Here is a 15,160-nt window from a genome sequence, read left to right on the forward strand (position 1 = left end):
ACGACGGCAAGAATCAAGTTTGTGACAAAGTAGACACCAATTAGCACGTAGAGCACGAAGAACACCGCAGACCAGCGAGAAGACCTTACAAGACAGAACAAATTAGTCACTAAATTACTGGATGCAATTCAATACAAGAAAACTGAGACACAAATGGGGTTTCACCTAATACTTACTTGTATGCAGGAATCCAGACATCAGGATTGTTGGATGTTGTGAACAAAATAAACATCTGATAAAGAGTTGCACCGTAAGAAGTAAAGACCGTGAGGCCCTGCTGTGTGTCCTCAAACATAACAAAAGCAATCCAACTAGCAAATAGTAGGAACAACATCCATAGAGCCTGTGAAATTATTCAAAAAGTTATAACATAAGATGAGAATGATCAATATGAGTTCATCACCCTATCTGAAAGTCAAAAATGATTGGGAAGGCCACTGACCAAGATATTCAAGTATGTGCCAAGCATTCCAGACAGAAGGACAAGGGTGTATCGAAGTTCCCTGTACAGAATTTAATAGGAAGAAAAGTAGGTGAAACAATCACACGTCTTCATTTGTCATGCATTCTCTGTGATACACACTTTGGTATTAAGTATCATAANAGGTCACCTATGACCCATGTGACTAGAAAATCAAATCGGTTTGCACCCTCCCTCCAGTAATTCTCAAATCCATATGAGTAGATCTTTAGAGCCATCTCTAACACATATATCCAACCTGTGAAAACATTTATAAGAGAAAAACTTAACTCCTGAAAAGGTGGTCGATAAAAGTTGGCCATCATAATCTAATATTAATCCAAAAAAACTACTTTACTCAGCGTTATAACACAGAAAATAAGAGAAAAATGGAGAGAAGGTAGTAGTGGAAAGCTATTCAAATTCTTACCAAAGACAAACTCGGCAACCTGCCATGGCTTCTGAGCCGAGCTTTCTTCGATATCAAGCTGCATACCAAAATATGTTGTGGCTTATATAAAAGAATTAGGAATTACATGTCAAAAATTACACTTTATGGGAACATGATATACCGTTGTTTCAACAACGACAGCAATCAAATTGAGAACGAGGATGAAAGAAATAGCGTAGCCAAAGTTGGGGCTTCGAACAAAGGCTCTCAGTTGTTGTGATAAGGCCGAATGGTAAATTTGTGGAAAGTTTTCAAAAAGAGATGGCTGCAATGAAAACACAAAGGATCGCTTATGTAAAAATATAGTGGAAGTAAGTAAATTTTGACAGAAAAAAAATAAAGTATATGTGGACTTACTACTTCCTCCTTTTGGAATCTTAGAGCAATGGCCTGGCAAAGGTCAGCAAACTCATCCTTGTTTATCTGCTCAAAAGGAAACAGGGGAAAAGAATCTGTTATTCATCAAAAAGTGTATGTGAATAGTAATCTTAAGGTGTATCCCTGATCATATGTGCCACCTCCTTCGCAGATCTCTACCTTAAAGTCACGAGTATCATCAAGCTCATCAAAAATCAATCCGAATTCTTCTTTTGATATCTTCGGCAAAGTCCTAAAAGGACAAAGGAATGCATATCAGGTCTCACAAGTTAAAAGAATAAAAGGGAAGAAACCAAGAACAAGTATTTAAAAACCATATCCTTTTTCGATACATAGGAAAGATACAAAAAATACTNGAAAAGATTCCATGAGGGAGATGGCTGCAATGAGGAAGGATTTCAATGAAAAACTGGCTCCGATTAAGGAGCTACAAGAGACCACAGCATCGCAACAAGCTATCTTAGATTCAGTTCTAACGGTGATAGAAGCNGCTTAATGCATTGGTCCTTATCAATCTCCCCGTTTTTCTGTTAAAACATAACATAAAGAACGAAGAATATATATGCTCAGCAAAGTGGTTAACAAGACTCTCCTTTCAGGAAGATTTTTTCCCAAGGGGAACTTCCCCGCATATCTCTAGGAGTTAATGTAATCCTTATGCGTGGATGAACTTACATCTGAGTCTATAAGACCAAAGGCTTTCTCCAGCATTCTTTTCTTCATTTGATCCATTCCAGATACTTGTTTTGCGAGCTGCAAAAGGATACATATGATATGACACATGGTGTCGAAATATGTTAATGCTTTTGCTTTAAAAGTTGTCATAAGAACCATAAAAACATCAAGTATCAATCCACCTGTTCTTTGAAACTGTCATAAACGACGGCAAGAATCAAGTTTGTGACAAAGTAGACACCAATTAGCACGTAGAGCACGAAGAACACCGCAGACCAGCGAGAAGACCTTACAAGACAGAACAAATTAGTCACTAAATTACTGGATGCAATTCAATACAAGAAAACTGAGACACAAATGGGGTTTCACCTAATACTTACTTGTATGCAGGAATCCAGACATCAGGATTGTTGGATGTTGTGAACAAAATAAACATCTGATAAAGAGTTGCACCGTAAGAAGTAAAGACCGTGAGGCCCTGCTGTGTGTCCTCAAACATAACAAAAGCAATCCAACTAGCAAATAGTAGGAACAACATCCATAGAGCCTGTGAAATTATTCAAAAAGTTATAACATAAGATGAGAATGATCAATATGAGTTCATCACCCTATCTGAANATGGTGGTGAGGATAGACAGGGAAGGGAAAACGGGTGTACTGGTCCTTGGTCAGGGCGCTCTGAAGGTAATGACCGAGGGCATAGGAGAGCAGACGGAGGAGGAGATTGGCATGTGAGACCAATTGGTGATGAAGCCTACTCCAACTACTTCGCAGGAGATATGGGAGGACGAGAAGATGATTTTAGAAGTGGAGAAAGTGGTGGTTGCACACTACCGCCTGCAAGGATAGAGTTTCCACCGTATGATGGTACTACTAATGTGGTTGAATGGCTACAGAAGTGTGAAGACTATTTTGAAGACCAAAGAATTTACCATGATGATGCTAGAGTTCGACAAGCCACATTTGTGCTAACCGGTCAAGCTTATCACTGGAACAATAACTTAAGAAGGCTGTTACCCACAAACTAAGTTGGATTGAGTTCAAAAAGATTTGTAAGAGCAGGTTTGGGAAAGCGGATGCAGTTAATCCGATAGGTGAGCTTTGTAACTTACGTCATACTGGTACAGTTGATGAATATTGTAATCAGTTTGAAGAATGTTTGGGAAGACAAACAAAGTTATCAGGAGACCAACAGTTATGGCAGTTCTGTGCGGGTTTGACGGATAGTTTACGCAAGGAAGTGGAGTATTTGCAACCTGAAACAATTTTTAAAGCTATGGAGTATGCTAGAGACAATGAATATAAGATAGCTGGGGATAGACGGGTGCGCACGTTTGGAGGACTCTCAGCTCCCACGACAAGATATACGACCTCTTTTTCTAAACCAATTCCCATGGGAGGTGAAGTGCATCAGATTGAAAAAGGGACAGAGCACACTTCGGTCAAAACCAGATCGCCAAAACAGTTTCGTAAGAAACTTACACTCTCGGAAATGGCGGAGAGAAAGACAAAAGGCCTTTGTTTCAACTGTGATGAGCTTTATGCACCGGGACACAAGTGTCAATCAGTTTTATTCCGCATAGAGCTAGTAAGGGATGGGGAAGACCAAGCAGATGAATTTTTAGAAGAAGAAGATTTGAAGCTTTCTATAAATGCCATGAAAGGGGAACAAACTGAAAGTACGTTTCAAGTCAACGCAGATATTGCGGGTGCAACAGGATGGATTTTATTGGACACAGGCAGCACTCACAACTTCATTAAAAGTAGTGTGGCTGAAAAATTGGGTGTTCCAATGATACGGAAGCCTGGAAGGGTCGTAGCTTTGGCCGATGGTGGGAAGTGTCAGGTGGATGGATTATGTAAAGGACTTGCAATGATGGTGCAAGGAGATCAGTTTGTCACAGATTGTTTTGCAATTCCATTAAGCGGATTTGACGTAGTCCTCGGAATACGCTGGTTAAACGCTCTCGGACGAGTTATTTGGGATGGCCCGGCGAGGACTATCGAGTTTGTCTGCGGAGATACATTGGTTAAATGGCATGGGGAAGCTGATGTAAGGGAAGATAAGGGAGCAACTCTTAATACAATCAGCAGCAATGGTCCTTTGGAGAAATGGATCGGAGACGAAGAAGAGATTTTTACAACAATGAGGGAGAGTGAATCTGAATCTGTTTCTCAAAGGCCGTGTAGAGAGTCTGTGGTACACGCACTGGCAACGCAACCTACCCCAACATTGCTTGATGGACTACTGTTTGAATTTGAAGAATTGTTTGATAAGCCAACAGGACTACCTCCGCAGAGAGCTTTTGATCACAGGATTCCATTGGTAGGCGGAGTAGATCCGGTGGCAGTGAGACCTTATCGTTACCCACATTTGTTGAAAGATGAGATTGAGAGACAGTGTGTTGAAATGCTTCGAAATGGGGTTATAAGACCAAGTTCTTCACCATTCTCCTCTCCGGTTTGTTGGTAAAAAAAGCGGATAATACATGGAGATTTTGCATTGATTTCAGAGAACTTAATAAGGTGACAGTTAAAGACAAATTTCCAATTCCAGTAGTGGATGAGCTTTTAGATGAGTTGCACGGGGCGCATTACTTTACTAAGCTTGATTTAACTTCGGGTTATCACCAAGTGAGAATGTTTGACGAAGACATTGAGAAAACGGCTTTTCGAACTCACCATGGTCATTATGAGTTTCTAGTTATGCCATTTGGCCTTCCAAACGCACCATCAACGTTTCAAAGTCTCATGAATTCAGTGTTCCAAGGCATACTCCGAAAATTTGTTCTCGTTTTTTTTGATGATATTCTAGTCTACAGCTCGACATGGGAAGAACATCTGGTTCATATGAGGACGGTTTTTGAACTTTTACGAGCTCATAAGCTCTTTTTAAAACATTCCAAATGTTTCTTTGGAAAGGAGGAAGACGGATATCTTGGACATGTTATTTCCCGTGCGGGAGTCAAGGTGGATGAGTCGAAGGTATCAGCAATAAGAGATTGGCCGAGACCCATGTCTTCACGTGCTGTTCGTGGATTTTTAGGGTTATCCGGATATTATCGCAAGTTTATACTCGATTATGGCATTCTCGCAGCTCCATTAACGAGTGTTTTGAAGAAAACAGGGTTTTTTTGGAATGACAAGGCTGAAGCAGCATTTACGACTCTCAAGAGAGCATTGTCTGAGGCTCCGGTTTTGGCACTACCAGATTTCTCTAAAGAGTTTATTGTCGAGTGTGATGCTTCGGGTAGTGGGATTGGAGCAGTTCTTCACCAAAAGGAACATCCGATAGCATTCTTTAGTAGGAAACTTGCAGAACGAGACCACAAGCTTGCAGCTTATGAAAGAGAGCTCATTGGATTAGCAAAAGCGGTGTTGCATTGGAGGCCGTATTTATGGGGTCGTTAATTCTTAATTCGGACTGATCATTATAGTTTGAAATTTATATTGGAACAACGGCTTTCCACGTCTCCACAAATACATTGAATCAGCAAGTTGTTGGGATTTAATTTTACTGTTGAATTTCGTTCGGGCAAGTCTAATAGGGCGGCTGACGCTTTGTCACGGCGTGATGAGGAAGAAGAGGTTGGAGAATGTGCTTTGTATGCGTTACGAGGATCTAATACAAGAATTTTTGCAAGGTTACGTGCTGAAGTAGAAAACCAAATCAATATGGCGGAAGTATGAGATAAGATAATTCGTGGAGAGATGTCTCACGATTGGGAGGTTCATGATGGACTAATATTTTTCAAAGGTCGAGCCTATCTCGCCGCTGACTCTGCGCTGGTGAGAGAGATCATTTCTGCATTTCACAACTTTGGCCATGAAGGAGTACAGAAAACAATGGAGCGGATACGTCGGGATTTCTATTGGAAGGGCTGGAAGAAGGCGGTTCAAGAATTTGTTGGCGAATGCCAGGTCTGCCAAAAGAACAAGTGGGAAACATTACAACCTGGTGGTTTGCTTCAACCACTTCCGGTCCCAACTCAAATTTGGTCTGACATATCAATGGACTTTGTCGAGGCTTTGCCGAAAGTATCAGGGAAAACGGTGATTCTAGTCGTGGTGGATCGTTTTTCTAAGTATGCTCACTTCATTGCTTTAAGCCATCCTTACACAGCCGGTTCAGTCGCTCAAACATTCTTCCGAGATATCGTTCGTTTGCATGGCATTCCTGAGACCATAGTTACGGATCGAGACAATATCTTTCGAAGTTTGTTTTGGAGGGAGTTGTTTCGATTGGTGGGGACAGACTTATGTTTCACTACAGCTTACCGACCTCAGACAGATGGGCAAACTGAAGTCGTTAACCGAACGCTGGAAATGTATCTACGGTGTTTAACGGGAGATCACCCAACACAGTGGTTGAGCTGGTTGTCGTGGGTGGAGTATTGTTACAACACGTCGTTTCATTCTGGTCTTAAGGCAACACCATTTTAAGTGGTGTATGGGAGGGAGCCGCCTAGGCTGCTGGATTATGCTAGAGGAAGTACTAAGGTTGAAGCATTGGATGTCGCGTTGGAAGAGCGAGATGAGTTTTTGATCACAGCTCGAGAACAGCTTCTACAGGCTCAACAACGAATGAAGCTTGCATATGATAAAAATCATAGGTTTGTGGAATTTAAAATCGGTGACTGGGTGTGGCTCAAGATCCAGCCCTATCGACAATTGACTGTAACCAAGAAAGCTTTTACAAAACTGTCTCCTAAGTTTTACGGACCATTTGAAATATTGGATAGAGTTGGTACAGTTTCATATCGCCTACGTCTTCCAGACGGCTGCAAGATACATCATGTGTTTCATGTTTCACTACTTAAGGGTCATAAGGGATCTCGCTCTCAAGAAGAGCCAACTTTACCGCCAGTTCTACAGGGTCGATTGGTGCCAGAGAAACCACTAACACTGTTGAAAGCAAGAATGCGAGGAGGCAAGAGACAAGTGTTGGTCAAATGGACCAAAGATGCAGAGGATGAATCGACTTGGGAAGATGCAGACAAGCTCTTAGAAGCGTATCCAGAGTTGGAGCTTGAGGACAAGCTCTTAGTCGAGGAGGGGAGTAATGATACACACTTTGGTATTAAGTATCATAGAAGGAAGAGGAAGGATTGAGAAGCTTTTAGTTCTTTAAAAATGTTATGTTTCCTTTTCTATTTAGAACTGGGTTTTGGTAGTTTTACTTTTAGTTAAGGTCTTAAAGTCGGTTGTATGGGATCTTTAAATAGTTTCCTAAACATCAATAATAATCTTCTTCCAACATTAACCTAATTCTCTAAGCAAGAGACTTGGGTTAAAGGAAGCTTAAGTTTACGTCTCTCTGTTTTCTAGTTGTTCCTCTGTTTTCTAGCTAACTAACAACGGGTCCTATTACTAGATCTGTATCAAAAGCTAAGGCTCATAACACTCTGTCTATAGAGATATAAAGACATACAATTCATGTAGATGTAGTTGATAAAAAAGAAGCAAGGATCTACTAATACCTTATGCTGAGGATGAATATGATAACTCTCACGTATGGGGCGATTCTAAAAGGAAGAAAATTGAAAGCCAGAGGAGACAGATATAGAAAGTCAACCAGCACATCAACAAACAAAACTACCACGCAAGCAACCTGAAATCATGACGAAGACGAATTACTCTTCTTACTTTCTGATCACTCAAAAAGAAAACAAAAAAAGAAGCACAAAACTGTGAAGTGGCTAGTAAGGAAATACCTTCACTAGATTCAGGCGACTTGTCCAAAAGATCCGGGACCCTTCATAGGATATCGGGAAGAAAGTATGAACAAGGAGTATAGCCAGGGTAATCACCTATTTGGACAGCGCAAAATATTATAATTTCAGCACAATAAAGACATCCAAAATAAGATGTGTGTGTTGATATAAAGTTCTAAACAACTAATTAAACGAGATAAACTAGTCTTGAATAACAACTTAAGGCTTCTCAGGATTTAAAGAAAACAAATATAAAGCAATTCAAGTTTTAAACTTTCAAGTGGATGTATATGTATCTCATGAGCCCATCTGCACTAAACCTATGCATCTATAGCGAAAATCAAAGGCAAACAAGACATAAGCTCACTACTTGCCTCATAAATAATGGATTCTGCATTGGTCAAGTACGGTAACTCCCCCAGGTAGTAGTAATCTCTGTCTTTGCAAGATGGTGTAGGATTTTTTTCACACCACAGTGGTTGCTTCAAAACAACACAGGCAAGAGTATTTATTACTTTCAAGTTGTGATTTTCTTAAGTTTTTAAGAAACGGTTGGTATACTATTATATACCAAAGAAATGTGCTGACCTCAAAGAAGTTAAGGAAAAGCAGAGCGAAATAGTTGAGTGACCAGATCAGATCCAAGCGTGTGAAGATGAAGTAATACTTCGCAGACTCCCCAAAGCTCGACTGATCAAGTATTTGCTCAGGAAGACCAATACCATCTTCAGCCTATACCACATATTAGAGAGTCAACCCACACAAATCGTTTTTGTCATAAAAGATGAAAAGTTTCCCAAATCAGCAAAAAGATAAAGAAAGAACATCTCTCGAAAAGAAGCAACAAACGTTTCAGACATAATAAGACAACAAATAACTCAATTTCCCCAATTTCAACCAGACAATGATGCTAAGTTATGAAGTAATCATTCAGAATAAACAATTCGACTTCTCAGCTACTCAAATGATAAATACATTAAGAATCTCTAATCGATGTATAAAGAAACATTTTAGAAAAATTAAAGAAATGAAAATTGTAGGGAGTAAGAGAGAAAAAGAGAACCAGATCAACGAGTGCAGCAGCTTTCTGAAACGGAGTACCATGGGTGATAGCTTCTGATCGACGAACTCGATCCGTACCACCACCACGACTATCTCTACCAATCAACGGGTCTTCCATAATTTTTCTCTCCGGCGAGAAATTAAAAAAAAAAAAAAAAAATCTGGATCGAATCGAATTAAATGTCAAGAGAAACCCAATAGCTTCCCCTCCCCTGAGTGATTGACTCTTACTACAATGATAAGGATCAAAAGGAGACACAGAAGATAGATGCTGATGGCCCCAGAAGAAGTAGTTGAATTTTTTATTAAATTATTTTTGTCGATTTCAAGTTTTCCCGTTAGATCAAAGATCTTGCAGACAAACACGTTCATCCCTCGACTATTTCTTGACACGTGGCTTTAGATGCTTATTTGGTTTCTCAATTTGTAATTTCTTTTTTCGTTTTTCTCCAATTCACACTGTTTTTTTTATATATATATTCTATGACAAAGGAAGATCAAGATCCAAATAGAAAAGTCAAAACCGACAGAGTGGTGTTGTGGTCCTTTAATTTAGATTTTGGATTGAATCATAAAAATAAACGAAACCAAAAAAAAAAACCTCAGAAAATGACAAACAGAAACAGATAATAGACAAAAGTGGATAGTAGAATATATGGCCTAGCATCTCAAACTAAGAGGAAGGCGAAGACGAATCTGAAACTAAAATGTGTCAAATGTGGATAAAGCTCTCTGCAAGATGACATTAGATAGCAAAATTAAATTAAAACTAAAAAATGCTCTAAAGCTCTACAATGAGAGAAGGAGAACAAATACACAAAACGCCCTACACTACACCAATTGCTGTACCTTTTAGACAAAAACCATACAAGAATCAGAGTTCCCTCCACACCACACTGACAATAATAAATATATCTCACTAAACCGATGATCTAACCGAATAACCTTCCTTCCTTCAACCTCTCCAACGACCTGTTTCAACATATATAAAGAAATAAGTAATGAGCATCTGAGTTTTCCAAACTGAACTTGACTTCGTGTTTCAGGAAAGCTAACCTCCAACTGGTTCCATCGCCGCATACCAATAGCTTTGTTTAAACTAACCATTTACTGTAAGACCTACACAAGTTTCGAAGCCCGCATCAGTGTGGAATTCAAGATTTAAACAATCATAACATAAGGTGTTGAGAACAAAAGGGAGCTTTACCGTTTTTTCTTCAACTTTAGACATCGCCTTTTGATTTCTTCCCAGTGACAATCTGCATGATGCGAAGCCCTCTGCTAAAAGCTTCATTGAATAATATCCTCGTTTGCATTGATTGGAATCCAGGCATCCACGACAAGAAAGCTACTGGCACCATTATTAGTATCCCAAACAATATGTCATACATGCGAGCAACAGAGACGACAGCGTTCCAGAGAACCCTGTAATTTTTCAGCCATCCCCTTTGAGTCTGTGCGATCAGCAGAATTCCCCAGCCGGTTGGGATGAATGCAAGAAGACTCGTGAAGATATCGATGAAGCTGAAATGCGTGAACTCCAGCAAAGCAACAATCACCATTATGGCAAACACAATCAAGAGGAACTGCACAAGTCTGTACCGTATGTGAGCTTTTGCAGAACACTTGTCCCGGGCGTATTGGATTACCAGGAAGAGCACAAAAATGGCAAAGATGTATATCCATGAGAACATGTAGACCAAAAGACTGGTGGATCCACTTGCAATTTTGAGCTGGTATACAATCCCATACTGGAAGAAGAAAAACCGGAGGTCCAAAATGATCTCCACAATTGTTCCTGCTATCCCGGTGTTCCTCAGGTGGTCTTGTTCCTCATACCACCATTTTTCCCAGCTTTGTTCAGATTTCGTTGAGATTCTGCCTTGGTACCAGATCCAGTTCATAAAGTCTTCAAAGTCGTAGACTGTCTTCAGCCAGTCAAATCCTGATGGGTTGAACACAAATGGGGCCATAATCCATGAAATCACCAGGAACCAGCTGGTGATAGTCATGGCTATGTAAACCAACGAGTCTTTGGCTACTGGACTGTGTGTAGCATAGACTACGAGGATCAGCCCAAGCTCGATGGCCTTCACAAAGTGACTGCGTGCATACAGTCGGTAGTTCTCAGTAAATCCCTTGTGCTCCACAACAAATCCACGTCCAGTGGCTCTATACTTTGCCCCACCATGGAGAATAGTTCGACCGAAATAGTGAGCTCTGGTCCCCATCGAGAATGTGTAGAAGACAGATGAAAGCTGAATCTGCATTCGAATGAAATTCCATATCGCCAGAAGGAAACCCTCCTCGAGAGACCATTCAACAATCATTGGCAGGGCAGTGAACAGACCGAGCTGAATGATGAACTGCTGGTTCAAGATCACCCCAAGTGCGGCATTGGTGTCTGTACTGTCTGCTAGAGCAGACTTTTCAACCCCGCTGAGAGCCAAATAAACCCGTCCCCAGAGGAAAGCGTAAACAGTAAGAATGACCATCATCGTGTTGAAGAAAAACCCGACCGTTGTGTAGAAAAATGATAACATCCTGAAGAAATCAAGCCTGTGACCAAGCCGGTACACATCTCGGCTAAGAACCTGCTCTCCGTTCCCACTCGCTACCTTAGCCTCAAACATTGATATCTGATTCAGTCCAACATCCCGACCCTTTCCAACCTGAATAAATGCACAAAGACAAAGGTTATGCAAATTGCATTGTATTTAGGAGATAAACAACCTGAATTATATCATCGTTGTAGCAGTATAGTTAGTTATAAATAATCCAAACAGTGGACTCTTTCTAACCTGAATATACTCGTGGTGGGTGACGTTTCCGCCCCTCAATGTGCAATTAAACCCGGCAAAGATGTCCTCACTGATATTAATAACTCTGGAAGCCTTGCTGATGCCACCTCGACTCAAGAACCAGAATCTATCAAATACATCAGGGTGGCCATAATGCATTCTGACCTTCAGCGGGTTTGCAAGAACACGCTGACCAAGAGTGACAAAACTGGTTTCCTGAGCAGACATAAACCACGCCAGCGACGAGACCGAGCCCGTGAAGATATGCTCCCGGACACCAAGAATAGTTGGTTTTCTGATCCCATGATTATGTTTGTACTCCTGGAGCAAATTTCTCATCTTGAGCGCTTCCTCGAAATAGCTGTCTTGGTTCATATCAATGGTCTGAACAGCATCACCACGGGTAAAGATCATTGCATGATTCTGGTTCTCTGGCTTTCCCTCGCCCAGCTTCACCGGACCAGGTAGCTTCACACGGAATATCTCCACTTCCTTCTCCAACTGGTGATCGTATTTCACCAGAACAGAGTAATACTCAGTCTCTCCTCTGCCCGCAGGTACCTCATCCACATATGCAATACGGAGAGCTTCGTTTTGCTTCATCAGATACAGAATCTCCTCTGCCTGAGGCTCTTTCTTTGCTTTTTGAGACCCATAGATCTGGCACGCCACAACATATGTGAATTTCATCAATGCAGTCCCATACTCATGGCCTTTATACAACGTACTCACGGAACTACTTGCTCTGCTTAAGGAAGATCGGTCATTTTCAGAGATAACCCCATCAGATCGACCACCCAGTTCTCCCTGCAAACTCCTCACTGAACCAAGCTCCTGAGCACCCTCCCGAATATCCATTTCAGACGCAGAGTCAAGAAAAGCGAGCATCTTAAGAGCCCGGTAGTAGTACATCATCCCCCGAACTGTACGTGCCAATGTCTGACCTCTGTAGGAAGCCCAAAGCCTGAGCTCTCTCAGTTTGGTTGTCCACAACTCGCTATCTGTCTTTATTCCTTCCCTATGCATCCGTTCCTTGAAATTTTTCCATTCATCAGCATATATTGTCTGCAGGTAGTAAAGCGTTGAAATCCCATCCTCGGTCTCATTTCGAAGCTGTTCTTTGCTGTATACAACTTCCTCACTGTAATATGGCGTCAGAACACTGAACGCCATCATCTTCTCAACCTGAGGTGCATGAGGCATGTTCATGAAAAGTGAATTACTGAAGAACGCAATCCGCCGTCTCGCCTCCAGATTCACGGGGACGCTGTGCATAGAGTCTCTAGAGGTGAGAATCGTGTGTAACCGCCTAACCTGCCGGTAGAAGTCTTCACTGCTTGCATCAGGAAGCCTAATAGCATTCTGGAACAGTAACTTTGAGGCTGGGTCACGAGTAGTCAACCCTTCATTAGACAGCTGTTCAGTTGTCTTCTTCTCTATAAAGAACTGCCGAGTTGCAATCTCATAAAGAGACTGCAGAACATTCACCACCCGCCCACTATCCTTGTTATCATCATTCACCAGCCCAACCAACTTCTGCAGCGTTTCGTAAATCTTTGGCAACAGGTCCACTCTAAAGGTCTTGGTGAACTGTTCTGACTCAATGGAAAGATTAATCATCTGAAAGAAGACCGTAATTATCGAATGTTCTTCAGTCTCAACTTTGATGATTGAGAGCAATAGATGTTTGATGCTGTCATATGCCTCAACTACAGCACAACGCCTGTATTCATTCTTGCATATTTTGTGCCACAGCCATTTATCAGGAGCGTCTATCAGCTCTCTAGCCTGGCTCAGTGCAAGCAAAAGCTCATTGCACAACAAGAAACACGGCCAGCGAATAACCGTCACATTCCAGGAATTCTTTGGTAGCTCCAGCAGCTCTACTTCTCGATCAGACACTATATCCTCTTCTCTGAAAGCTAAGATGATTTCGTTCCAGATCAACGCAAATTTGTTGGCCTCGACATGATTCGACTCGAGTTTCTTAAACGGCCGTCCGAATCCATACCTTAGCTTCAATCTGCAGACACACAACCTCAAGGTTATTACAATATTGTAAAATTGAACTAAACGCAGAGAATCTGTTTAACAGAAGTAAAATTACACAGCTTGTACAGTCGAGTCAAGCTTTGTACAGTAAATTATATAGGAATATCAGTAGCATGCTTCCACAGACTGACCTATGAATGCCGTCCTTGAACTTGTTACCAAAGCCTCTAGCATTCAGGAGTTGTTCCTCAGGCATTAGGTTGAACTGAATAGCGCTAGCAAAGAATTGAAACCTCAGCCTAAGCTGACCCATGTCCCTGATCTCCCCCAGATGATCAAACAGCCCAACAACAGCACCAACAATCGAAGAATAGATTGCGTACCAAATTTGGATATCCATCAGATATATCAACACAACGGGCAACCATAACAATGCGACAGAAAACCTATTGCTGTCACCATAAAACTGATGCCACTCATAATCTAAGTTCTTTAAGTTCCATAGCAGCTTTGAGGGTTTAATCATTGGCTTAACCTGCAGGAAGTAGCTAAATGTGAACTTTGTAGCTAGGACAAAGATCCAGAAAGTCGAGTACTTGATATTGTCCACTAAACCCTCTCTCAAACCTCGACCCACAAAGCTTTTGCCCTGAAACCACCAAGTTAAAGCAAAGAATATTTTCCAATTGGTCTCTTCCAGCAAGTTTCTCATCCATGGGATTATAAACAAAACCAAAGCCAGAATTTCGGGCACCAAGAAGGCCACCACAGCGTAAAGGAATTGGTAGATCTTATTCGTCGCTGCATTGGACCACTGCCTGTCTTGCCTCTTCTGCTTCCAGATGTTAATGTAGAGGACTGTGAAAGCTAAGATCCAAACTGTGGCAGCTATAACTTTCATCAACATTCTGAAAAAGTGCCTTTTGGTCTCTCTCGAAATGAGAGGAAATTGTGAAGCCGCGTCCAGCACAGCCTGCAAGAGTCGCATACCACTCCAGGTCAAGAACACGGTCAAAAGTCTCACCTGAACATCTCTTGCCTTCAAAGCATTCCACAGCTGCACTGTCACCGACTTATCCTCAGGCTTTTCCTCCCAAGCTACTATAATGGCAGCTTGAAGGAACAATGCTAGCATTACCCAAAGACGATCGAAACTCCTGTAAAGGTAGAAGAACGTCCTGCGCTCCACGAAACCAGTTTTCCCTACACTTTTGCCTCTACTCTTGAAAAAATTGCTTCCCAAATCAAGCGGCCATTTCAATTTGCTGAAACATCGATCCGTCCAGAAGTACTCATTGATATCGTCGTAGTTCCTCCACTTACAATGCGCAACTGTACCGTTCTTGCTCTCATCAATCTCAGCTCCAATTGTATCGTAAATAGGTTTAACGACGCCGTTTAAGAAAGCGTTTTCGCCTGAGAGAGAAGGCAAATAAGGTTGACCGGTGTTCTCATCGAGGCAGTCCTCTAAGATTTTGTTGAGCTCGGAGGCCATGTTATGGAAGATGTAACAAATACATTCAGGCATAAACCTAAGATTCGCAGCCTCTCCCCATATGAGAAGATAGAGTCCAACATAGAGAAGCTCACGTCTCGAATCAGGGTTCCGATCTGAGATCCAAATATT

The 15,160-nt window shown here is 41.5% G+C and overlaps 4 protein-coding genes across 4 annotated transcripts in view; all 4 read right to left on the reverse strand.

The window, feature by feature from the left end:
* The window catches only part of LOC104707727 (two pore calcium channel protein 1-like), a 3,582-nt gene extending 2,037 nt beyond the window's left edge, over positions 1–1,545 (reverse strand). Inside the window, exons 1-5 of the mRNA XM_010424148.2 lie at positions 1,449–1,545; positions 1,269–1,334; positions 1,033–1,176; positions 891–948; positions 612–719 (exon numbers count right to left, since the gene is read on the reverse strand). Coding sequence (XP_010422450.1) covers positions 612–699 — 88 coding nt within the window. The 5' untranslated portion in view covers positions 700–719; positions 891–948; positions 1,033–1,176; positions 1,269–1,334; positions 1,449–1,545. The remainder of the gene's footprint in view (positions 1–611; positions 720–890; positions 949–1,032; positions 1,177–1,268; positions 1,335–1,448) is intronic.
* Positions 702–2,515, reverse strand: LOC104709771 (two pore calcium channel protein 1-like). Its single transcript, XM_019228807.1, has 9 exons — positions 2,345–2,515; positions 2,147–2,252; positions 1,965–2,042; positions 1,767–1,816; positions 1,449–1,521; positions 1,269–1,334; positions 1,033–1,176; positions 910–948; positions 702–719 (listed from the first exon to the last, which is right to left on the reverse strand). Exons 1-9 carry the CDS (start codon positions 2,500–2,502, stop codon positions 702–704), a joined length of 732 nt encoding a protein of 243 aa, XP_019084352.1. The 5' UTR covers positions 2,503–2,515.
* Positions 7,999–8,858, reverse strand: LOC109125972 (two pore calcium channel protein 1-like). The gene is made up of 3 exons (XM_019228808.1): positions 8,742–8,858; positions 8,267–8,410; positions 7,999–8,160 (listed from the first exon to the last, which is right to left on the reverse strand). The coding sequence occupies exons 1-3, from the start codon at positions 8,856–8,858 to the stop codon at positions 7,999–8,001; spliced, it is 423 nt and encodes a 140-aa protein (XP_019084353.1).
* LOC104707729 (callose synthase 12) overlaps positions 9,371–15,160 on the reverse strand; it is a 7,454-nt gene continuing 1,664 nt past the window's right edge. Inside the window, exons 2-6 of the mRNA XM_010424150.1 lie at positions 13,725–15,065; positions 11,542–13,564; positions 9,948–11,412; positions 9,797–9,859; positions 9,371–9,712 (exon numbers count right to left, since the gene is read on the reverse strand). Of these exons, the coding sequence (XP_010422452.1) occupies positions 9,964–11,412; positions 11,542–13,564; positions 13,725–15,065 (4,813 nt within the window). The 3' untranslated portion in view covers positions 9,371–9,712; positions 9,797–9,859; positions 9,948–9,963. The remainder of the gene's footprint in view (positions 9,713–9,796; positions 9,860–9,947; positions 11,413–11,541; positions 13,565–13,724; positions 15,066–15,160) is intronic.

Source organism: Camelina sativa, chromosome 8, assembly GCF_000633955.1.
Source record: "Camelina sativa cultivar DH55 chromosome 8, Cs, whole genome shotgun sequence".
Classification (NCBI taxonomy): Eukaryota; Viridiplantae; Streptophyta; class Magnoliopsida; order Brassicales; family Brassicaceae; genus Camelina; species Camelina sativa.

Coding starts and splice junctions, on each gene's coding strand:
- LOC109125972 (XM_019228808.1), bottom strand. CDS start 8,858: ATGGAAGACCCGTTGATTGGTAGAGATAGTCGTGGTGGTGGTACGGAT. Junction 8,411..8,741: donor CTGCTGCACTCGTTGATCTG/GTTCTCTTTTTC, acceptor TATGTGGTATAG/GCTGAAGATGGTATTGGTCT. Junction 8,161..8,266: donor TTTTCCTTAACTTCTTTGAG/GTCAGCACATTT, acceptor GTTGTTTTGAAG/CAACCACTGTGGTGTGAAAA.